The sequence below is a fragment of the Mus caroli genome, chromosome 3 (genome assembly GCF_900094665.2).
Source record: "Mus caroli chromosome 3, CAROLI_EIJ_v1.1, whole genome shotgun sequence".
In the NCBI taxonomy this organism is placed as follows: Eukaryota; Metazoa; Chordata; class Mammalia; order Rodentia; family Muridae; genus Mus; species Mus caroli.
Window position 1 is genome coordinate 28,004,562 of NC_034572.1, and position 25,919 is coordinate 28,030,480.

Here is a 25,919-nt window from a genome sequence, read left to right on the forward strand (position 1 = left end):
TTTAATAAATGTGTACCTATTTTAATGAAGTTAATTGGCTTGCTGTACAACAGGATGGTCATGTAGGCATCGTGGACTTCATACTGAATTTGAGTGACCCATGAAGAGATCAGTAGCCTTTCTAAATGCTTCAAGAACTCCCTAGAAAGCCTTAACTTAGATATTTAGATCCATTTCCTTCCAGAGTTGTGTCTTCTAAATGGGGAAGATGCTGATATCTAAGAAACATTTTGTAATGCTACCAAGACTGATAGTAATGCCAAGAATTAACATCTGAAGCAGTGGACACTCAGGCTATGCTGGCCCAGCACCATCACCACTGGGAAGAAGGCCATGGACATAGGTGAACGGGAGGGCAAAGCCACCTCAAGACATTATCTTCACATCTGATTCTAAGTCAGAAACCTGAATCTGGAGAATTTGAAGGAAAATATGTCAGCAGACACAGAAACTGGGGCTGCTATGGAAGAAGAGGGTAGGTAGAGATATTTATGAAGGGCTTTCTTGTAAATCAGGATCCAAAGGACAATTGAGCTGTTTTATTTTATTGGTAATCAAATATTCAGTTAGACAATTTCAACTGAGTTGTGGCCTATTAAGATTGGTCAGTTGATATGGCCAATAGATGTTGCCACACAGATGCAGGAAGCTCTACCCAGCTCTGATGGATTACTGTCTTAAAACTTTATTTGAAAATACCCTGAGTTGCATTTTTTTTTACCTCCTCTAGTTTTAGTGTTTAAAAATTACATTTTATTATGTGATCCATTTGAACCAAATTATAAGGCAATATTTTGCTTAGAAATATTTTGTTTATTTTGGGGGGATTATAATATAATTCTATCATTTCCCTCTCTCAATTTTTCCTTCAAAACCCTCTTTCAAAATCATGGCCATGTTGGAAAATATTTTACTTTTTTTTGTTTGCTTTTTTCGAGACAGAGTTTCTCTGTGTAGCCCTGGCTGTCCTGGAACTCACTTTAAAGACCAGGCAGGCCTTGAACTCAGAAATCCACCTGCCTCTGCCTCCCAAGTGCTGGGATTAAAGGCATGCGCCACCACTGCCCGGCTAATATTTTACTTTTAAGTAAATTCTGTTGCTTACTTTATGACTAAAATTTAACTTTATTATCGTTGAATAAATCTTTTACTTAGATGTTTTATTAAAAGAAATAGAGTGAAATGTTTGGGTTACGATATTACTAAACATTGACAACAAAGCAAAATGCATGTCAGATAATCAAACAGTATACAATTCATTAATTCACGGAAACACTGCTGGTTTCTCTTAAGGTGAATATTGTGCTCTGTTAATTAAGCATTTCAACACTTAAAGAATAATTTTTAAGGTTAAAACAATAAAGCTAGTGTGCTGTCCAGTTTTAATTGTCAACTCCAAAACACCTAGAAATACCTGGGAAGAGGGTCTTAATAAGAGATTATTTAGATCAGGTTGGCTTGTGAGCATGTCAGTGTGGGATTGTCTTGATTGTTAACTAAGGTGCCAACACACAACCTACTGTGGGTGGTGCCATTCCCTAAAGAGGGATACTGAATAGTAATAGGAGAAGGCTAGTTAAGAGTGAGAATCAAGAATGCATGTATCTTCTTTTTCTTCTTAACTGTGGATGTGGTGCTGTAGCTTTCTGCCATGACTTCCCTACGGTAATTGATTGCAACCTGGAATGAAAAGCCAGATAATCTTTTCTCTCTCAGGTTGCTTTTTATGAGGATATTCGTCAAAACAGAAATAAAACCAGGGCAGCTATAAATTGGAAACAACTTATTAATAATCTCAAGTTTGTAACATTGACATAAATTAAACATCCCTTAGATAGTCTAAGTTTAGACCCATGCCTACTGTGATACCTGAGGGCATTAGGTCCCTGTGTACTAACTGACCAGGTCCCAGATCCATTGCTATGTTAGTTCTTCTTATCATGGTCAAACATCCTCCAAATCCTTGACTTGATCTAAAGATCGGTCCATCAGGCTTTCTCCAGGAAGGACAGTTAGGTGGATAAAATTAACCCATTTGTGGAGAAAGGAGCTGATAATATCATTCCACAGTTGGGCAGTCTTATTTCTAGGGAAGGGAAGTACACATCATTAAGGCAATCATTTTAAGTTGATGATAGAAACCCAAGTGAGGCTATGTTTAGTGACCTTAAGAATGTTTTCCCAGCCAAGGGCATTGCTCTTTCTCCCTTTATCATACACAGGGAAATTAAATTCCTACTGAGTGTAGGACGTGAGAACAGAAAGAACACACAGGCAGAGGAGGAAGAAAAAAGGCCCTTTAGGCAGAAGAGATGTGAAACTCAGTTCTAAGACGCCATACTCTGTAGGAAAAAGGAGCTGGGAATACCTTGATTTAAAAAAACAAACAAACCAGGAAACCAAATTTGTCAAAATGAAACTTTCTCAAGTTTCCTTCTGAGAGGAATGTATTCACTAAGGCTGTGTGTGTTAGCCTTGTACAAAGGAACCCTCATTTTCAATGGGATAATCTTTGGGTACATGGGTACATAAAATTGGTTTGGTTATAGTATTACAATTTAGAGCAGTGATGTTTAATATAAACAATAAGAACCTTACACTATAATAATCTTCAGTGCTCATTAACAATTAAAAATAATTTCAATAACAATTTAATTTAGCATATCCAAAATATTTCAACATGTGATCAATAAAAATTATTAATGTGATAGTTTTCACATTTTCAAGTTAGCCCTTCAAAGCTATTTTGCTTCTTAAAAATTTTGCAGCATGTCTCAAATGCCAGAAACCAGAAGTGCTCAGGGGTTAGGGGCCACAGTGCTGGACAGCACAGGATTTATGCATCAGGACTAGAAGATTTTCCCTAAAGATTTGGCAATGTATGTATTTTTCCTTCAAACCTTTCACCAATGCATGTCTCTTACAAACTACTTGAGTTAGAATTACTTTATGACAGCATCAGCTTAAACTTGTTTGTTTCTATAGAATTAGTAATAACACTTTCCGGGGTCTAGGCTTTGAATGCAGTCATCTGGCTAACTCTCCCGCTTTGTTCTATCTACTGAAGATGCTTCCATTGGAGAATGGCTAGCTATATCCATCTAAAAGTTCTAAAACAAATTATTATAATCACAGTCTTAAAATGCTGATATACTGTGGTGCTGAGTAAATGTTACTAAACAAGGTGATGCAATACAGTGGTGTATTCTGTATTTATCTTTTATGATTACCCCAAGAGGATAGCAATTGGCTTCAGACGTATCTGGCATCTATGACATGACAGCTGGCGTCGATAAACCAGAGATGAAGATGAGTCCTTGTACTCTGCAACATGTAGTATCATGCCATCGGGGACTTTACAAGCGACACTGGGACAAACATGTCAAGACACTGGGACATTCACACAGGTTAACAAATGTGACATGGCAGACGAACTGGATGCTGTGGTTGCCATGGGAAGTACTCACTTTTTCAGCTCACTCTGCTTCTGTATGGCTTGTGCATGCCACTGGGGCACACCAGGGGAAAAGCCACTTGTGTGTCATGTAAAAGACATTATCAGCTAAGAAAACTACATTGGGTTGAGAAATTATTCTATCACAGCTGCCACTGAGTTATCATTACATCAAGTGCATCACATTTTATGAATCAGAAGTCTGCCTGCTGATTCATAAGCTGGCCAGTGTGCAATAAGAATACGAAGCATCAAGGAAAGCATCCCACAATCTTCATGCAGTAAAGTCGTAATCAGTGTCTCAGAAACAATCAACACGACACTGGACAGAGATTTCAAAGGAACCGGGCACACACAAATATTTTGAATGGGAGAGGGTGATGGTATTCATGATTTCTTCTCTAACTTAAAAAAAAATCATTGTGCATGAAATCTTAAATTCAAGCTTAGACTATAATGACAATATCATACATGTAGGAATGATTACTGGGACATAACAGCAAAATATAAGGCCTCAGAGTCAATTGGAGCCTGTCTTAATTGTGCTATCCCAAGGTGCACAAGAGCCAACACTGGCATAGCTGTGTGGCTCATCACCTGCCAGGAATGCCAAGCGCTCACCTGCCAATCATTCACAGAGGTATTGTGGGCTGGATATTTTCAAATGTTATTCACAAAGGCCTGACTCTGATGGGCTGGTGATCATTGTAAAATGGTTTATACTTCCTTATGTCAACTCAGTAAAGGATTGATTACCCGGAAGAAGAGGCATCTTCTCTTTATGGACAACAACAAACCCACCCTCGCAACATAACATTTATTCCCCAATCCTAGAAATCTTTAATAACTTAAAAATTTATTCAATTTTGGTGTTACATAATTTTCATTACTTACAACGTGGCATTTAGAATAAAATAAAACCACACATGTTGGCAGCAGCTGGGGACCAGATCTGCTGATATTCTGAAAATAAGCCGCCATAATTTAGCATCTGACAGAAATGCGCTTCATGAGGGCTGTAAATGGCCATTTCTCTAATTCTAGGCGTGTGTGTAATCGGAATAGAATCACAGCATTTACAAATGCGTTATGGAAGAAATGAAATGTTTAACATAACAACCTAATCTAAATTATAAGATAAATGCAAGAAAAATATTTTTCATCTCAGAATTTAAAACTGAGAATTGCACAGGGTGGCAATGAGTTGTGCTATAGATATTTATGGAGACTTTTACAGGGTGTTTCAGGAGTCCCTGGGCATGTGCAGGATCAGTTTCAGCATGCCTTCAAAGACAAATAGACTTCTTCCTATGTGTGTTACAATAAAGGCTGAAAATGGCCCTTTCATGCTCAAAATAGAGATGGTGTTTCCTCATCAAGGCCACCAAGTGTGGAGGGGAGCAGAGAGCCATTTTCTGCATGGAGATTTGGGGACTTCCGGCTCATCCCTGTAACGCAGTTATCAACATAAATATGTATAGACAAGTGTGTAGTATGCAAAGTCACAACAGAAATATATTTAACAATTAAGAAAATTTAGATCATCTACTGGTAAACTGACATATGTATATAATATGACTGGATTTATTCAGGAATTCAATTTTTTTTGCTTGTTATTGGTATTTCTCAAAGTTAACAAGACTCCTTTTAAAGAAGTAGAGTGTACAGATATTTTCTTAATTTTTAAAACTAATGTTGAGTAATGAAAATTAATATTCATGATCAAGAACTATTTTTTTTTCAATTTTGGCTTTCATCTATATTTGCACAGTTGTTTCATTGAAACTGCCTTAAAAAGATTGGCGTGAGTTATTGTTGTTTTTCTTTCTTTTAGCTGATGATCGCATTTTTTGATACATTAACATATGTCAGCTTCCTACAGGAACCCTATGGGTCTGCCCACCTGTGATGTCACAGTAAGGAGGGGCTTTTCTTCTGCAGACTCCTCCCTCGGTATCTCCTTCATCACCATGGCAACAGCCTTATCTGCAGCCCTAGAGCCTTTTCCCTACAACAGTGAAACCAACAACGAATGTGTCAGGAGGCGTCTTGAAGTTATTTATGACAAGATAGGCTAATGTTTAAAGAGCAATCCGACATGAGTGAAGAGGTAGGCTGCTGCCAGGGAATCTTGAGGCTTTTGGCTGAGGAGAAAACACACAAAATCTGAAAGATTATTTGTGAACTTGTAGTTAGCTACTTTTTCACCCTCTACAGCGGACCTGTTTAACATAGTATTTTTATATGTATAAGATATTTGAAGGCAATTAACATGATAGGAATATATTTTTATAGTATCAGTTTTAGCATGCTATGACTTCCTGTTGTATTCATTCGTAAATTTTGACTAGGCAGTCCCTAGATATTTTGGTTTAGGGCAGAGATTAGAGCCAGGCTCTGATTTGTTGAGAGGTTTTTTTTGCTGGGTGGTCCTTGAAATCTCATGTTTCAGTGAATTTGGCATAGGGTGTATATAAATGTCATCTTGTAAGTATTCTACAGTGGCTTCACATAGCGGAGGGTTCTGTGAGATGGGCTGACCTGAGGGAGGGAGTACTTTCCCCCTAGTTTTAATGTCTTTGAGACTAAGAAACATCAGTACAATTTTAGAAATGTCTTCCAATTGAAGAATTTTATAAACAGACAAGTTAAACATTTCTGTTGGGGCAGATCCTGTTGGGGCTGTCTCTGGTGTCAGTTTGTCTTTGATAAGGAGAACTGTGAGTCACCAGGGATGTCAGCCTTCTGTATTTTGAGTTGACCAGAGTCTCAAGTTTATGAGACTAAATATGGGGTGCTCATCAGGGAACAAAACAAAGCATTGCTTTCCCAGTCAGTAATCTCAGTATTTTCAAAGCAAAAACGTGGATGTTTCTCTGGTCTCTCGGCACAACCTCCCTGGAGAAAATCATCTTTACACTAAGAAAGAACACATTCCGTATTTTGTGTTGTCAACCTACTTAAGATATAGCTGTCTCACAAGTAGAGAGAGACATGGATGGGTGCTGTGTGTGTGTGTGTGTGTGTGTGTGCATGTGTGTGTGTTGTCGCAGTGTTGTCTGGGAAGGGATTAACCGTAGAACTCATTAGACTCGGTAGTTTCACCTGATGCAACACAAAGGGGCTTAAGTTAGTATTTTAGGTGTTCCTAGGACATCTAGAAAGTAAGTCCCATTTAGGGGTGGACCATCCATTTACACAGGTTCTAACTTCCTAAAATGGAGCCAGTTGCACCTTATATTTATGGAATTAAAGGAAACCTTTTTGTCTAGTTAACAGACTTTAAGATGTGTGAATCTGTTTATAGTTCTGTAGCTTTGTTTTGGCTTAAGGACTGTATTATTAAATGATCATGTGTTCCTTTTAAAGACAGAATAGCAAGTATTAGAGCTCTTATTTCTCAGATGTATTAGAATAATTTTCATATGTGTTCTCAAAAGACTATGTGGCCTCGATCCTTAGACTCACTGACTTCGGAGAGAATAAAGGGAACTGTTTGATTGCAGAGCCAGTTGGGGTAGAGAAGAATTCCATGTCTGCTCTTTAATGAAGCAATGTGACTTTCTTAAGATAAATAATAGCACAATGCTGACTGCTGGGGAAAGATGTGCTGGGGTACGGTTACGCCATTAACATGTCCTCCAGATATTCAAGGAGTTTCAGTGGAACAGTGCATGCTATTAACTTACTATATGTTTATAAGCTATGCTCATTTATATAAAACTGCTTTAAAACATTTATTTCTGCAATGTTTCCTTTCAAGAGCAAAACCATTTGCGAAGAAGTCTTTCCATGCTCTAAGACGTTCTAATATTACAGCAATAAACAAAGTAGCATGCTTATAGTCAAATCCCTACTGGACGTAAAAGAGCAAATCTAGTATTATAAGGTATAACTGAAAAGCAATAACTTAGAGTCTTCTTGCGATGAGAAGGAAGATATCAATTGATAAGCATCTCAAAAAATTTCAGGTGAATTTTGAAAAATAAGTCATTATTTGAAATGCTACCAATCTATAAACTACAAAGAGAGAAGTTTTACATGTGCAACTATAATAGCTAGAATTAGCAACAGACATGCTTTTTTTTTTTTTTTAAACTAAAACAGAAACAAAATCCAAACAAAAATTAGTCCTTTCATGCTGAACTCTAGAACAAAGCAGTGATCGGCTGGAAGGTTGAGTCATAAAAACATGCGGGGCTTTGCATTTCTTGCAGAAAAACCCACCAAAGCCAGGGTCAGGTCACTTTTTTGAAGACAGTGCCATTTTTTCTTCAAGGTTACACCTACTACCTGGAAAGAGTCATGATACTGGGTTAGTTCTCTCTTGCAACTGTTGGCTTTAGAGCCAACACCCCGTGAGCTTTGTTGTTTAACAACGTGGTACAGTCTGTGCCCAGAGCGGAGGTCTGCGGGGACCGTCTTTGTGGCTGCAGAAAGGGTATTTGAGAGCCTACCATGCCCAGGGTATCCACTCACCTATCAAAGACCCCTCCCATCCTATTGTCCCTGTCATCTGATGTCCTCCATTCATGCTGCTGCTATTGCTGACTTTCCCATTTATAGGATGCTGCTACTAAAATTTTCAGTGTGGCTGGTGTGCAATGTAGCAACTCTGTTCAATTTTGCCATCAGTAGCTCTCAGTGCTCACAGAGAAGCTGCCATGGTGTGAAGTTCTTTATAAGGTCAGTTGCTTGACACATTCAAAGAAACCCATACACCCGATAGTTCAATTTTACAAACAGAACTGTGCCAAAAGGTTAACATTGACTTATTATTTCGAACAACACGGAGACGACAAAATGAAAATACAAGTGGAAATACACTCAAGGAAGAAGCAGGTTATGTACTTCACACTACATGAAGCCATCTACTCCTACCTTATGCTGAACAGGAACAGGGAGGAAGTGGGTGAGAAGGTGATTAAATTTATCTCCTTAGGACAGCCTCGTCTATGATTTTAGACACGTCTCTCCTGATCTCACGTGAAAGTCACGTTTGCTCATAACCTTGTTGGATTTCTTAAGATGTTTTTTAACTAGAAAAAAAATTGTACGCAAAAGGGTAACACTGTCCTTGGTGCTTTGCTGGGAGAACTCCATGATGCCTCTCCTCTCTTTACCATTACCTTCTTCAATAAAATGATAGCCCTTTAAACAATTCTTAAGAACAATCTTTTTAACTACCATTAAGAAATTGGGAATACATCACCAAGACACAGGGTTCTGGCAAATGGCATGAACATTTAGTATTTTAAAAAGCTCCGCTTTGATTCACGGCTTTTCTTTTGGTAATATGGAGTGGAAGATACAGAGCAACGCTGGGTGTCATGGGGCCATCCCAGCGATGGGGACCCAACAGAGGTCTTGAGGTGAGGACATGCTTCTCTATTCCCTGCCTCTCAGAGGAGGAGAGGAAGCCACCTGGAGATGATTCCCGAGCCCACCAGTCTGTTAGATACCTGACAAAGCTTTGGGTATTGGATCTTATGACAGCTTGTTTGGGGGGATAGTTCACTTGGACAGTTGAGAGTTAAGATTGCAAATAAGAATGATTTGGCTACAGCTCATCTGCATCTGAAGCATAGGAGGGATGCAGAGCCACTGGTCTCACCTGTGTCCACCCTTCCTAGCACACCATCATATCTAAGGTCTGAAGGCTGCTTTTCTCCCCTCCACTGAAATGACCGTTAGGGTATCAGTCACATTTTAGGCATAAGGCCTACCAATCACTATATATGTAATGCATGCTGCCTTTAAGTTGTCTCAGTGTTCCTACTTCAGACTCAAGTGGTAGGATTATGGGAATCTTTTTCCATTCCAGGAGAATCAGCCATCCACAATCTCACCCAGAAGCACACTTTTAATGAACCGCTTTGGTTTCTTGCTCTTCATGGGCAACTAACTCAAGTATTTTATGCATGCGACCTTTTTAGGTTTAGATCATAACAGCTTTATAAATGTTAGCACCCCTTTGGTTCTTTCTAAAGTTGAGTTCCAGCCTGACATTTTTATGAAGATTTCTTTGACATCCATTTTGGGTACCTGAAACACTTAGCATGCATAACACACACACATTCAATCCATTTGTAATACATCTGTTAGTTACAGACTTTATTATGGCTGCTGTGGAATTTGTAATTTAAAGTATTTATGGCATTTATTGTGTGTATGTGTTCATGTGTGTGTGTGTGAGAGAGGGGGTGGCAGCTTACGATTGTTTGCTCTTTCCTCCCACTGTATTGGTTCTGGGGTTCAAACTCAGGTCATTAGGCTTTTACTGCTTGAGCCATCTTGTTGGCCCATAGAGTTTGTAATTAAAAAAAAATGTTTTAATTATCTTTAATCTTCTTCATTAGAGCTAATAAATAAAGAAATGGAAATTTACCAAGATATGGGGAAAGCAAAATATGACAAAATTAGATACCCTTTAAACCTGGAACTAACACAGACTTAAGATATAACCTTTTAGTTTTGATTCTAAAAGTCAGTACATACAGTTGTCCAAAATGGAGAAACATCAGAAATGGGAAAATACAAATAGTACCTAATACCTTCTTAAAATTTTCCCAAGCACTATATCTTATTTTGACAATATTAGAAATTAAATATTTCTTAGGTTATATGTTTAGCATATTCATGCTCATAATTGTGACTGATTTCATATGCACTCACAAATGCATACACCTGCCATCTTCATAATTGTGAAATGCTACTCAGTCCGTGCTTAACACTAATCCCATTCCTGAGTTCTGCACGGGGGGGGGGTGTCTCAGCGCCTGCCGGAAGCTGGCTATGGCCAAGCTAATCGCTGACGGCTACCCTTTGCTGGCTTGTGCCGAGCAAGATGAACATTCTTTTTCTCAGGAAGGTAAATGCCACAGTAAGTGTCATGATCTCTTCAGACCTCAACAGGAGAAAAGCTTAGAGTGGAGCTTCTCAGTGGCCTTTGAGCCCTAGCCACCCTGCCTGCCATTTTGTGCCCTTTCCCAGACAGATACACCATTGTTCATCTCCAACACAAACCAGGCTTCTGCTTGGGCTGATCTTGCCTACCCCATCCACCTCGTGAGACCTCCCCGCGCCCTGTTTCTGACTCTTTCAAGTTGTGGAAATAGGACTAAATGTGGGCACACTGGTTCTCCTTTCTAATCATCTTGGAGGGAGTTCTGAATTTGCCTTACCCAATGTTTTATACCTTCTAAAAAAGATATTTTTAGTGTGAGTGTGTGTGTGTGTGTGTGTGTGTGTGTGTATGTGTGTATGTGTGTGTGTGTGTGCACAGAAGAGGGAACTGGATCCTCTGGAACTGGAGTAATAGGCAGTTGCCAGATTGCCTAGTACCCCAAATTTCTGAGACATACAGGCAATTTGAACCCTTCCCAAGGTTCATTCTATCATCCTTTATATGGTAGGACGTGCCCAGCTGTCTCTTATCAGTGAAACTGCCTCATGAGAGTGAAGACTGTGTTTATTTCGCTTGAACCAGTTCACATTATCTGGTTCAGGTCTTCTCAGGCACATAGATGTTTAAGTACAAACAGTACATATACCTCTTGGATGTCTATTTTCTAATTATTTAAGATGCTGGTATTACATAACATGGTCAACTTTGGCAGAAGGTGATCAGCAGTTAGCGGGGGAAGTTTTAATTAGATGTTTGAGGAACTTCACGCATGCAAATAAACATTCATTAAAATTAATAAAGTATCTTGGGGTAAAGTTGCCTGAAGTTTGCTCTGAATCATAAACTTTTCTTTTTAATTATCAGGACCCATTTTGCCCATCAATAGCATGCCATTTGTTGCTCTGAAGTCAAACATGGCTCGATTCCCTCCCACCGTGTCCTCAGACATGTCTACCCTCCACAGATGGTCAAGGAGACAGCGGATATTCAGGCCTCCTCCCTTGCCACCAGTTCTGGATTAAAAATGTTTCAGTGTCAGGCTCCTTATGACTAAGGGGCCTGGAAACCACTTGTCACTGCATCTCAAGAGCAAGTCCTTCATTAGGCTGCATGCAACTTGCTTTATTTAGGGTGAAGTGATTTAAAGTAGTTCTTTTCTTCTGGGCTTATTTCTATATTGGCGATGGCATAAATAATGTATTTGATAATTAAACATAGAATACATTTCTGTATGATAAATATCAAACCTGTTATATTTTGCAAGGTCTTTGATTGCTGTGTGAAGTATGCATCCCATAAACATAATCCCAGGGTAGTGCTATTATTGTTTTTGATTTCTTGTCAAATATCATAGATCATTTGCAAATGAGTACACTTTGAGGGGAGTTAGTTTTAAGGAAAAGGATTGCTTTTTTGTGTGGGGTCTTTTATTATCTCCCACATTGTCTGTAACTGGAATGTATTCCAAGATAAACAGAATAAATGTGAATCTCTACAGATAAATATGTAGTTACTAGAAAAAGTTCTTTTGGGTCACTGGGCCTTTTTAACACTAGGGTTGAGATGCATGCTCCGAACTCTAGTACACACTCTAAAGCAAAGAACAAATCAGAAAGAATTTCATCCCCCTGTCAAAGTGGTAGCTTTTAAATGCTGGATATTGCTACCCTGGGGAAAAGATTAATTTGAGGTCCTCCCCATCTCCTTTCTTGAAAGACTGTACACTTAATGTATAGTTATCAAATTACTGAATCAGAATTAGCAAATCTACTTAAATGTTACTTAGTAGAATCACCCAGTATCTGTCTTCGCTCTGGAGGCAAACTATTAGCTAAGGAATTGGAATTCACCTCCTTATGAGTATCTCAGGAAAGTTCTATTTCTAAATTTTGTTCCAAAATTGTGGCTCTGGAGCCCAATTACTTAGTAGCTTTCCTTATGTTCTGGGGAGATACATTATTTTGTTTTTGTCTTTTTCTTCTATACTAGTCACTAGAATACTATAGTTTTGCTGACATAACTTAGGAAAAAGTGAGTTCCAGAAAGCAGATGAAAATCATAAGTGCTCAGGTGAGAAGATCTGTAGCTAAGGTAGTCCAAGTCTTGACTGTCCTAAAACAACCCAAGAAGAAAGCGAGGCTATGGGAGTGCCTGACCTACTATGCTCTCCTAACCAGCATCCAGGGTCACTGGCAATTTGTGTCTTTGCTTTTTGTTTATACCATGAGTGCAGATAAATACCTCCCTAATCTTGTGAGGAGCTGAAGGAAGCACAAAATTAAATTTGGGAGTTACAGCCAGTCCAGCCAGATGTGGCTAAAGGGATGAAGAGCTACAGGTAGGTGCCAGTCAGGGAGAGGATGAGAGGACAGTGAGCCCATTGGCCGCAGTGCAATTAAACCCAAAATAGAGTTCCAACTGCTGCTTTGCCTTTTATAAATATTCTTGCTAAGCCTCCATTTTAGCTTATGGAAGCAAAGACTATATGCTTCAAGAATATGACAAGTCCCATGAAAACATTTCCCACAATGCCCAGCACAGGAGAGGCAGACAATAACTGCTGAACTAGGAACTGTGGAGCCCACGGACTCTGTCAATCTTAAACCATATAATAATATGCTATGGTTGTAGTAACTCAGGAAGTAAATGCTAATAGTTCATTCTAAGCTGTAGCTTCTCTCTGACTATCAGAGTCAAACTGGTTTACTGTGACTTATATATGATGACGTCAGCTTCAATATGTCCAGAGGGGACCTTACCAGATAGTCTGGTAATGCCTGGAATGCGTGGATATTGAATATAAAACCAATTTCCCTTTTTATTTTTTATTTTTTCCAGACAATGTAGTACATATAATGTATACAATAACACACACACACATATATACATATGTGTGTATATATGTGTGTGTGTGTATGTAAACTTGAGAAAGTCTGAAGCTTTTCAGCATCACATTAGGGAGGTTGTCTCAACCAGGAGAACAATTCTACAGTCAGTACTGAGATTATGGCTAAACCTAAGACCCCCATCTGTAGTTTATCTATCTATAAATCATATCTATCTATCTATCTATCTATCTATCTATCTATCTATCTATCTATTGATCATCTATGTATCTCAGAACTTATGTTCTAAAAATGGAAGGGACCTTTCTGTCTTTCCCAACTGTCTATAAGATGCTATGCTATGTGTGACAATATAGCTTCCTGTGTATGTGGATAATGAGACTTTGTGTGGCCTGAGTTGACAGGCATAGAACTTGTAGTTAGAAACTCAGGACTGACCTCAAGGAACAGCAGTTCCCTTTCTTGTTTGACCTTGGGCAGAGAACTTGGGTTCTCTTTAAGTTGTCATGTAAGAATAAAGGGGAAAGCAGCCTCATTGCCTCTGCAGTGTTTTTGTGAGACTCAGATGGAAAATGCATGTGAGGGTGACCTTTGTTATGCACTAATGATGCCTTAAATCAGCTCAACTCCATTAGCCGAGTCAATTATTGTTCATAAGCTTCGAGGAACCCATAGAATCTGAAAGGACTATTTATTACTCTGAAATAATAATCTGATAAAGTGTGCTATAATGATGCAAAAAGTGAATAGATTCTCTCTGACAATAAGAACCCAGAGAACCCCAGTGAGTCTGATGTGGCTCTTGGGGTTGCAGATGTAGACTACATTGCAGATGTAGACTTCGGGTTGTGCTGAACTCACAGGTCATTTCCTGAGCTCTAGCATTGACAGGCACAGTAGCATATGAACAAATCTACCCAATCAAGTGTCCATGACAGCAGTAATGATGGCTTTCAACTTGCAAGTTCTAAGGAAACGTTCCACAAAGACTAAGATTATGAAAACACTTTTAATAGTTACAAAAGGTTTACTAGTTTGACTGTTATACGGGCATCACCTTCATATTTTGCTTTGGATGAGTGCACTCATGTATGTACAATTTTGTGGTGTGTGTGTGTGTGTGTGTGTGAGAGAGAGAGAGAGAGAGAGAGAGAGAGAGAGAGAGAGAGAGAGAGAATACATACATGTGGGTGCTAGAGTATGACCTTGGATATCATTCTTCGGGTTCTGTCAACCTTGGTTTTGAGCGAGAGTCCGTTGCTAGTCTGAAGCTCAACAAATAGGCTAAGCCAGGTGATCTGTAGCCTAGGCATATGTCTGTCTCTGCCTCCCCATTGCCGGGCTTACAAGGTTACAATGCCATGCCTAGTTTTTGCAAGGCAGGTTCTGGAGATGAAACTCAGGTCTTTATACTTGCTAGAGCAATATTTTATTACTGGGCCCATTTTCCAGCCATGCATCTTGCATCCAATTCTGACAGACTATCACAGCTGTGCACACCATTTTGTTCCTGGTTGTTCTGCATTACTTCTATTCTCCTTCACATGAAGCATGGCCACATATGTCCTCCATGCTAGAAAGCTGTCCACAGTCTGTGTCCCAGTGTACTACAACGTGCAGAGAGATTTGACAAGGCCTTCAAGATGCTCATGAAGTTCTTTTCAACTAGATACAAGTAAATTTTCTGTGCCAGTTTCTTTATATATACCATATATACATACACACTCATGTCACAACACAGGGATAATTTGAAGGTGACTGATCTCTCCATCTGCCATTTGAGACCTTGAGATCAAACTTAAGTCGTCAGCCTGTGAGCCACCTCACTGGCAAAGCATATCCTATTTTTATCATAGTTTGAAAGGCTTGAAAGGTCTTGTGGAAGCAACAGTCTTAGGCTCACCAGTTAATTTATTCCTATAAACACTGATTATAGAAAGCTCCAAGTAGTTTAATTTCACTGACATTTGTGTATCTAAAAGTTTACATTTGCTCCAGTTTCCTCCTCTTCCAATGAACCACATCATGGCAACTTGGTCTAGCTATTTATAACTCTCTCAAGAACAGTAAAATCAAATCAAAACAAAACAAAACAACAAACAACAAAAGAAGACAAAAAAAAACCAAATAAAAAATCTCAGAAATCAATTTTTTTTTCTAGAAAATCTCCCATCTTGAAGAAAAACAATTCCTGTTGTGTCCCAGAGTCAAGAAGGATTTAGCAGTAAGTCTGAAAACACAGCTGGGGAGAGCCACCGGGAGAGGACAAGTGTGGTGTGGGCACAGCTCTGGGGCTGAAGTCGCTCTATTCTTCCAGGGAAAGAGAGGCTTCTGATGCTGTGTGGATAATGTGGGGAGAGCTGACCTTGAGAAACCCAAGCCTTCCTTTCTCTGGGCTCAGAGAAGCTGAGAGAATGAGAACAGTCCAGCCCCCCCACTGTGCCTGCTATGTAAAGCGGTGCCATTTTGCACTGCACCCAAACCTCAAAGATGCCCTTTTCATTTCTCAGCTTCTGGTGCATTCCCCATACTTGAGGTTTGTCAGGACAGGTCCTCTAGGGCAGGGATTCTCAACCTGTGGACTCTTTCACAGGGGTCGAATATCAGATGTCCTGCATATCAGACATTTACGTCCTGATTCATAACAGTAGAAAAATTACAGTTATGAAGTAGTAAGGTAATAGTTTTGTGGTTGGGAGGGGGGTCATCATAACATGAAGAACTGTGTTAAAGGATCGGAGCATTAGGAAGGCTGAGAAATACTGCTCTAAGGTCTGCTTCCTGGGTTTTCTCTAAGGCTGCTGTAGCAGCTGTAGGTTGAGCTTGTGTGTTTTATCATTAATTAGTTCAATAGTATTTAAAGGTTAAATTCATCATCTGGTCTTATTTTCATTTATAATAAATGTTTTAAATCTTCATTAAACATTATTGTAAAAGAGTTTTTAAAATTTCAGTCAAAAACTTGACTTACAGTGTTGTCAATCTTTCTATATTAAATTCTTCAAGGTTTAGAAACTTCACAATAATTTGTTTTGGTGTTGCCAAACTTACCCTGGAACTTTAAAAATAAATGTATTAAATAGGTTCAGTGCTTAGCATTGTCTTTAAAATGCAAAACTAAAGTCAGTGGTGATTTGAATGAGCAATGTCCCCACAGGCCCATACATTTGGATACTTGGTCCGCAGTTGTGGAATGGTATTAGGGAAAATTATGAGATATTTAGAAAGCGCAACCTTGCAGGAGGAAGTATGTCTCTGTGGGTGGGATTTTAGGGTTCCTGCTCTGGCCACCCTGCTTTTCCCGCTTTCTGTCAGGCCTTCCCATCTTCTCCTCCATTAATGGACTTAGCCACCTGGAATCATAAGCTGAAAAAAAACCCTTTGCTCTTTGAGTTGCTTTTGTTTGGGGTATTTTACTACAGCCACAGAAAAGTAACCAACACAAAGTTGTTTGTATATAGTTTTCATCACTGGGGGGGGGGGACCCTCACTTGAGGCAATTGAATTGAGAATGGAAATGGGTATTTAGAATTTGGAGACAACAATGAAGCAAAAGGTATGTCCCAGTAGACTTAGAAAGGGACAGCTGGGGAAGAACTTGAAACGGTTTGAATAGACTCGTGTATTACATAACCTAGCATCAACTGTGTCTCCTCTGAAGCTGCAGACTCTTGTTAGATGTTTCTAGTTTTGCCCTGTGAAGGCCTAGGCTTTCTTTTTCAGTCAGACATGGAAAAATTGCTGGTGTAACAAGAACCCAGTTTCTTTACCTTTCTTTTCAAGACCCTTTTCCTCTTTCTCTCTGCAGCTCCCCCACCCCCAAGTCTTTCCGTGCTTTCTCCATCTCTCTTCACCTGAGGATCTTTTCCCATTGCTGAATCGTCAGTTCCCAGTTCCACTCTTCCCTTCCCACCTGAGCGCATTGGTATCTTTCCTACCTGCCCTGGTTGGCGCTCAGTCTTCTGTTTAGTGTCACCACAAACACTGAGTGTTTTGAGTCACATAGGTGTTAGATAAAGCTTTGTTCAATGAATGAATGAATGAATGAATGAATGCACAGATAGATAGATGCTATGTTGTTTCACCTGCTTCAGACTTTGTGGGGTTTCTTCTGAATCTAGGCTATGGAATAATAATGATCTCCTTCCCAAATACCTCCAGTCAGAGACCAGGATAGCAATGGCTCCTGGATAAGAGTCTAATGGAGTCTGACCAGTATTGAAGAACAAGCCTCTTAAGCAGCATGACATAATCGTGAGCCCTTTAAATATTTTTAATATTTTCCATAAACCATATGAAAGAAGGGGACTTCCATTTATTTGAGATAAAACAGAGGACAACTATGAAGGAAGGAGTACGGGGCAACACGGAAGAGGAAAGAGGATTGACTAAAGGTGTTCTACACTGTCAACTAGCTGTTGTGTGTGTGGTGATCTAGTCTTCTCTGACCCCCTGCTTCTGCTGGGGACACAATGATCTCCTGTAAGACACAGTCTTTTTACTTTTCTGTTCATGCTGGATAGATAGAGCCACGTACCAGATTCAGATCAACAGGTATGGAAAAGTGAAGCAGCAGAGTGACTGAATTATATGCTGTTAAGGAAAAGCCTGGAAAATTACCTGGTACAGAGTAGGTATTTTGTTGCTCAACGATTTTTTAAGAAGTGACTTAAAAAAAATCAATAGAGGCATCCCCAGACATTGGTCAGAAGTGTCTTGGAGACCCCGATAAAATACAGGCTGTTATTATTGCTCTTGGATGTCTACTAAACTTGATGATAAGACTCTATTTCTGAAAAAAAAAAAACCACACACAAACACACACACACACACACACACACACACACACACACACACACACACACACACACACGTTGGTCACTGGGCTTTGAGCAATGAAGTTGATACTGACCAGAGAGCTTTCTCCCTGCTAGCTAGCTGTCATAGTACCAGAAAGTGCTAATCAGGCTTCTGGGGGTGAGGGGGAAATGTAATTACCATTTTACAAACAGTCTTATGAAGACATGAAGCCTGTGAGCTACAATAACAATTGGCATAATAGGCTATACCCATTGCAATTGTGGAATGAATGTTACCAAATTCACAACTAATTTCTGGTTGAATTTAAGGCCCACTACACAAGAGGGAATACATGCCTGGTTCTGTTAATCTGGACAAGAATTTAAGGTTGAGGAGCTCGTAAGTCCCGGGGTAGCATGCTATCATTGCTTTGCTAAATTGGCATAGCACCAAACTGCCCTGTACATTCTTATCTGTATCCTTGTATATTAGTATAGCCCTCCAACCTCATCAAAGAAGCAGTTAATGAAGAAACTCACAACTAATCAAAATGCAGAGATTAATTGTTTATGGAGTGTTCAGCCAAAAATAGGACATCTATATCAAACTCTTTCCCTTTAAGGCTCAGGGACCATTGCAGAAAAGGGGAGCAGAAAGACTTTTAAGAGCCACAATGAAAGGGAGAACTTAACTGAAATAGTGTCTTTTGACATAACAAGATCACCACAGTCTTAAACTCACAACAGTTCTGACTGTCTGCAAAAGAGATGCACAAGATCAAGCCAATGTACGTCCCAGCAATCAGTGGGGAGCAGTTTCTGAGCTCCCAACCTCAGCTGAGAAGCACTTAACAATTGATGGCTTCTGGGGATGGGAAATCAGAGGTTTTTCTTTTTCTTTTTCTTTTTTTAAGGGTATGGCCCTGGCCAGTGGAGCATGCTCCAAGTAATGAACCCATATTCATTAGAATATGGGAAGTGCAAACTAGAATTCGTGAGATATTAAATAAAAAATAATATGAAACTGAGAGGGCATGGGTAGGTGGGAGCAGATCTTGAATGAGTGGGGTAAATGTGATTACATTGTGCATATGGGTGAAATTCTCAAATAATTAATGAAAAATTAAATATTGAAAAATGGAGTAAGAAATATATTTATTCTCTATATAATATCTATCTATCTGTCTGTCTGTTTATCTATCTATCTATCTATCTATCTATCTATCTATCTATCTATCTAGATATTATATGGAGAGAGCGAGAGAATGAGAATAACCCACAAAACCCTTAATGGGGCTGAAGCAGGAGCTCAGAGCCTGAGAGCTCAGAGTGTTCGGTATCTCTGTGGAGTGAAGCTAGGAGGGGAGAGGAATCTCACAGTGCCTGGGAGCTTGCAGTCAATCTTATATTGATCCAAAGTTTGAGGTGACCCAGCTGGCAGAGAGGTTAAATAAAACTACTGAGAAGAGACTATAACTTTAATAATAATAAAAAAAGTACCTCAAGGAAGGACTCCTGTATTCAAGTTCACTGGGATTGAGACCCACACAAATTAACTCAGTAGAGAGACATGAGCAAGAAGCTCCCAATTTTGGAAGATTATTGGAAACGCTGAAAGTTGCAGAGATGCTTTATGTGAGAATACAGTGGTTTTGTATTCTGCCTGGGGGAAGGTAGAGAGCAGTTCCTGATCCTCTCAGTTAAACAAATTTCCTTAACAATATCTGTATGAAGGGAACCTAGGGCACTGCAGATGAAGCTGCCCCAGAAGCTGCCTGTTATTAGGTTCTGTCTGTCACATGGAGCCTCCAAGAGAAAAACACTCCCTTATTTGATGTGGAACAGCTTCTTCAGACTTATTTGAAGAGAGCCTTAGTTAAGAAGAAGAGATGAGCAATGGAGTATCTGCATAGTTAACACAATACTGAAATGCCTTGTTTGCTCTTTTAGTCTTCATTTCACCCTTCCTTTTGGAAAGACCAAAGACACCACCATTGTGTGTGTGTGTGTGTGTGTGTGTGTGTGTGTGTGTGTAGGTGCATATGTGTGCGTGAGCAAGTAGAGACTGTAGGACAACTTCAGCTGTCATTTCTCAGGCCCTAATTATCTTGATTTTTGAGATTGTTTCTCTTGTTGGCCTGACACTCATCATGTAGGCCATGTTGGCTGTCTAGCAAGCTTCAGGAACCACCCTGTCTCTACTCCATTGCTGAGATTGTATGCATACAGCATTACTCCAAGCAAATTTTAAAACAGATTCTGTGGAGTCCTTCATGCTTGCAAGGAAAATGCTTTACTGACAATGCCCTCTCCCCAAGTACAGTGCCAACCACACTGATGCTTTAAAATGTGTATAGGTGTTTTACCTACATGTATGTCTATGTATGTGTACTCAAGGGCCAGAAGACTCTCGTAAATCCCCTGGAACTGGAGTTAGAGATAGTCGTGAGCCATTTCCATCTGAGTGGTGGAAATTGAACCTGGCTCTTTTGGAAGGACCATTGAATCACCTCTCCAACACCCTCGTGTGATTTTTAAATGACATAATTACAATGTCTACTATCTATGCATACACATGTACTTACATGTGCTCTGGCAAAGGTTGTTTCCACTGCATACATGGCTGCTTACATAGTGGAGTGAAAACGCTCGAGAGCTTTAAGCTATGGACCTGGAAGCTCATCCTCCATACAATGACTTGGCTTCATTCTATACTTCAGTGCTTTCACATGCACACATCCTGTGCAGATTGCTTTTCTTGTATAAACCAGTAGAAGAGATAAGGCAAAGTGGGCAAGGAAACAGAACACTGTGCAACCTGCCATGTGGGAGAGCGAACAGAATCCTATGACCCTTCAGCAATACACTGGCCGTCTAGGAGTAAAGGAGCAGGGCTGGGATTTGGGTCTTGGCTTAACTCTGAAGTTGAGTAATGCCCCCCAGCTACAGCACGCTGCCTCTTTCTGCAAGCTTGAAAGCTATCATGAACTAGCGACAAACAGTCATTAGTAAGGCTTGTAAGAACCTTCTGCAGGCAGAATAGCTCCTCGAGTCCCATTTCAGCAAGCATTACAGGGATCTCTCACAGGCACCCTTGAGTCACACTCTATAGGACTTGGGCTCCAGGCTTCATGGAAGATTTCATTTGCCAGTCCAGCATCTACATGAATGTGTGCTTCTTCTGAGTAACCCATCTGCAGATACAAATGACTGCTTCTGGGTAGGCAGTGGGTCTGCCTTAAGAAAGGACTCATGATTAGGACATGTGCATACTGTGTTTCTGTAATGAATGCATTTTTCTTAATTTCAAAGTAAAAAAAAAAAACCTAAAAATTAAATGACTTCCTTAAAACAGTTCAATTCTAGAAATGCTTGCTTTTCTTAGCTCCCTTGAGATTCACTTGACAAAATGCTCGTCAGAAAGAACAAGGAGGTCCCACCCTTAGTTCCCTACTTTAGAACTTACTACCCAGAGGAGTACCAGAATGGACAAGAGGACTCGAAAGTTGTGGTCCAGGCAGAATCTCCATGGTGTATGTCTGTGGGAACCTTAATGATGTGTGTCTTTAGAGCCTGTCTGTGTGTACTTTGCTGGTGTCTGTAATCTCTCCCTTTCCCATCAGATAGCTTCTTTGCCAATCTTTCCATTGTTAGAGGAAAGCTCACAAGCTTCCTTGATCTCATTTTTCAACGTCTTATTCATTTGGTCCCAATGATCCTTTAACAATATCAAAGGCTTACTCTACGAGAAGGTATCCATATGGGACACTACTGGAGTAACAGGGAACCAGAGACTAGATCACCTATAGACCAAATACGGATGGTCTAAAATCCATAAAATCAATGAAATGATTCCTAATGATATTCTGCTATGCTCGTAGACCAGTGACTTATCCAGTCATTATTAGCGAGGCTTTCTCAAGCAGCAGATGGGAATAGAGGTGGAGGCCCACAGCCAGAAATTACATAGATAGGGTGTGTGAATCTCTCTCTCTCTCTCTCTCTCTCTCTCTCTCTCTCTCTCTCTCTCTCTCTCTGTGTGTGTGTGTGTGCATGTTTTGTTTTCTGATGTAAGTTTAAATCAGACTCATTCAAACAAAGTAGCCCACGTTGGCTTTATACTTGCTATATAGCCAAGGATGGCCTTGAACTCATAACCCTCTTTTCCCTACCTCTTGGTATGTATAGTGCTGGGAGCAGACCCTAGCAAACATTAGCTGTGTTGGAGTTCTTGCCTCTTAGCTAGCAAGAGGCTTCAACAGACTCCAGGGTGAGGGATTTTCCATGTCCCAGTCAGATTTTCTCTCTTTCTCCTCTGCTTCTCATCTATCTATATTTCCTCAGCATCGGGGTTATAGATACACACTTTTGTGACCTGCTCTTCACATGGTGCTAGGACTCAGACTCAGGGCCACATGCTTATGTGGTAAGCATTTTTCCCACTATACATCTTCGCAGCCTCCTAGGCCTTTTGAAAAATTCTTTCTACACCGTCCAGTGGCTTCACACCAGAGTGTAGTGCACAAAGCATCACCCACCAATCTAATGCAGGTTTTGGATGCTCCCAGACTGAAGGTCTTCCTGAAGTAAGCAGCCTTCACAGCTGGTTCATTTTAGCTAAATACCAAGTGTAACGGCTCAACTATCTGCCTAGAGTTCATGTGGGGTTTAAACGTATCTTTCCCTTTCATCTTTATCACTATTATGCCAATACTTTGTATCCTACCAAGTATTACCATCACTCCATTAATACCCTCATGACGTACAGGGGTAGGGATGGAGGCTGCAGTATCAAAGGGAGCTCACATGGAGCACGACAATGGAATGTAGGCTCTGGAGTTCTTGAGATAGCCTGGAGCCATCTGTGGTCTCTAGACAGACATCCACACTCAAATTCCGACCCTGCCCCTTCTGTTCCAACTCCTACACCTTTGGCAAGAAATACCTACACAGCTGGATTAGATTCACAGGATGTTTTTATTTTTTGCCTCATTAAAGTCTAGTTTCCTTCCAGCAGTCTGTGTTCTCTTCATAGATTAGCCCAGCAATCATTTCAAAAGGAAGAAAGCATTTTAGAGAGTGTTTTAGGTAAAGGCTGGGAGAGGGAACTGGAATCAAGTTGTTTCAGCAGTACACAGCAAACACCCACGTAAGTATCTCTCCTCCATACCCCAGCGTGTTCATTCTTTATGACTCCCCCTCTGAAACTCCTGAAACAGATTTGCAAACAGTGGTTGGGTTTGTGACCTGTAACATTTCGGATTACAGAGCGCTAAGTAACCAGTCAGTAAACACTGTCAGACACTGCACCAGGTCAGGGAGCAAACAAGGCACACAGATGTGATCCTCAAGGAACTTGAATTTTGGAAGGGATGAGAAACATTCCATAAATATTTCCAAGTATGACATAATGTCATGCAGGAAGCAATCAAGTCTAGCTGTGATACGAGTTTGTGCCTTCCCACCCTTCCAACGACAATAGGTAATGTATGGTGTCTTGCACTTTGCTTTTTACTCTTAAATATAACCTCATGCTTCTCCTATATTTGTACAGAATGTCTTAATTTTGCTTTCTTTCTCCACTGCTCAGCTGCCAGGCCATGCCTTCAGTTGTCTCCTGTCTAGGATGCTGCTGCTGCTGATTATGTTTTATTTTTTGTCCGTTGATCACTGCTATAATAAACAAGCTATTGCAAAGAAGAATTATTTTCCAAGAGGCAGATTCAGCTCACTATTTTTAAACTTAGGGAAATAATCTTGATTTTTAGTAAAGCAAGCAAACAAACAAAGAAAGAAACAAACTCTATAAAACCCAACCTCCAAACAAGAATGGTTGATTACGGTGTTAACATGTCAACATTTCAATTACTCAGTGATTCTAATACTGTGGATAAATCTCTCATAACTCATGTAATGAATTATAAAATGTAGATATGAAATGCTATTAAAGAAAGTGTCACCAGTGGGATGCTTTTGAGGGATTATGCTGAAGGTTGTTTTCTCTCTTGGTCCATTATTTTATACTTCAACTAAAGACATTAGTTAGAAAAAGGGAGGAAGGAAGGAAGGAAGGAAGGAAGGAAGGAAGGAAGGAAGGAAGGAAGGAAGGAAGGAAAGGGAGGGAGGGAGGGAAGGAGGGAGGAAGGAAGGAATAAAGTGTGGCCACATCTTTTTTCCTGCCATCTTTCTGTCACAGCATGTGGCTCAGGAGCACCTGATTTCTTGAGTTTTTCTTTCTGTCCATCTGCAGGTGTCCATCATCTGCAGGTGTTCATTTGTTCCTAGGCTGCTTCAGTATCCTCTTAGGTAACAATTTTATCTCCTTTGGTAGTAATTCAGTAAAGTCAAACTAGAAGTACTTAGAGGAGCCTGAGCTTTCATGCACTTACATATTCCCATGTTTCCAAAGCCTACTTTATTGGATACTCAATAATATTTGCTTAATTAAATTAAAGGTATAAGAAGAGGAGCCATTCACAAAGATTTCAGACTGTGCTAGCAGCACTTACACCGTTTTCTTTGTTTGTGTTGTGTGTTGTATGTTGTATGCACATGGATGACCATGTAGAGGCCAGGGCAGGATCTGGGTGACTTCCTCCATCACCCTGTGCCTTACTGCCTTGAGATAGGGTATCTCACTGAACTGGCTCACTGATTTGTCTAGGATGGGTACCCATATCCAATTCCTGGCTCTTGTTTCTGACTCTCAATGCTGGGAGTACACCCATATGCAGGCATGATTGGCTTTTGATATTATTGGCATTCAAACACGTCTTCTTCATGCTTACACAAGTGCCCTTACACACTAAGCCATCTCTCTAGCCCCACCACTCCCTTTCTGACCATCTATCTCAAACTCCTTCGTCTAGGAAGGGGAAGGTCTATCTATAAATGCTGTGGGTAGTGAGTGGCTGAGACCAGGGCCCACAGTGACACACGACACACACTGGGAATCTTGAGCCTTGAACAATAAGGGGCTGCTTTTCAAAAATGTTAAGATCAATAGGACAAGAGAAAGACCTGGCATTTAAACGGCTGCATCTGAGTCACAGAATCAATTCTCCAGCAGGCTCTAGATAGAATTTAAAGCACATTTCTTCATTCTCAAATATCCTGTGGTAGTTCTAAAACTCAGCGATTCTCCAAAGAGTCCACCTATCCCCTTAAATATAACAGAAACAGACTGAAGGCAAAGGGCTAAAGCAGCTTATACTCTTCCCATCTTATCATGTGGAGAAAACAGCCACACCAGAGCACAAGAGCCAGTTTGCATCTAAGGTAGTTAGAAGCAAACTCACTTGGTTAAGATAACCCAGCCGATGCCAAGCCTCTTGGTTCTGTTCCTTCCACTGACTTGCCCTAATCTTACAAGTGAGCTCAGCCAGCAGTTGTCCATGCCATTAGTGTGTCCAAACAAGGCGCCAACTGTGAGGACAGTCTTCTTGTCTATGTCTGTTACATTCTCATGCAAGAGGGAAGCAGACTACACACCAACAGGGCTCAAGCCATGATGGCTGTAACCCACTTATCCCAGTAAGCCTCCATAATCTTTTAATGGAGAAGGGTAATGTCAAGGATTACTTGAAACAAGGGATAATCCTAAATGACATGATTAGAAACCATGATTTTTTTTTTTTTTTTTTTTTGAGTAGCTCAGCTTTCCAAATCTTAAAATCAGGTTGCTTTTCTTGTTGGCAGCAGGGGGCAGCAGATGAAAGTCAGTTCTGGGCCAATTTCAAGGATGGACCATTCTAGATGGAAAACTCCTTAAGGTAAAATTTGAAAAAGCTAAGAATTGATTCTGGCTCATCCGGCTGGATCAGCGCCGGGGTAGCGGGAGCGCAGGGTTGCCTGACACCCGCCAGCTACCCACGACCCCCGCCGCAGGATTTTGGGACTGCTGGTGAGTGGAA

The 25,919-nt window shown here is 40.3% G+C and overlaps 1 protein-coding gene across 22 annotated transcripts in view; it reads right to left on the reverse strand.

Annotated features, from left to right (window-relative positions):
- Window positions 1-25,919, reverse strand: part of Pex5l (peroxisomal biogenesis factor 5 like) — a 203,636-nt gene that overhangs the window by 73,177 nt on the left and 104,540 nt on the right. For 8 of the 22 annotated variants that reach the window (XM_021157188.2, XM_021157185.2, XM_021157183.2 and 5 more), the window contains one exon: window positions 5,358-5,462. The exons of 8 other annotated variants lie outside the window; for them this stretch is intronic. In XM_021157188.2, the coding sequence (XP_021012847.1) occupies window positions 5,358-5,462 (105 nt within the window). Of the gene's footprint in view, window positions 1-5,357; window positions 5,463-7,681; window positions 7,748-25,919 lie in introns of all 22 variants that reach the window. 6 more of the 22 variants (XM_021157184.2, XM_029475056.1, XM_029475057.1 and 3 more) reach the window with 1 other exon arrangement.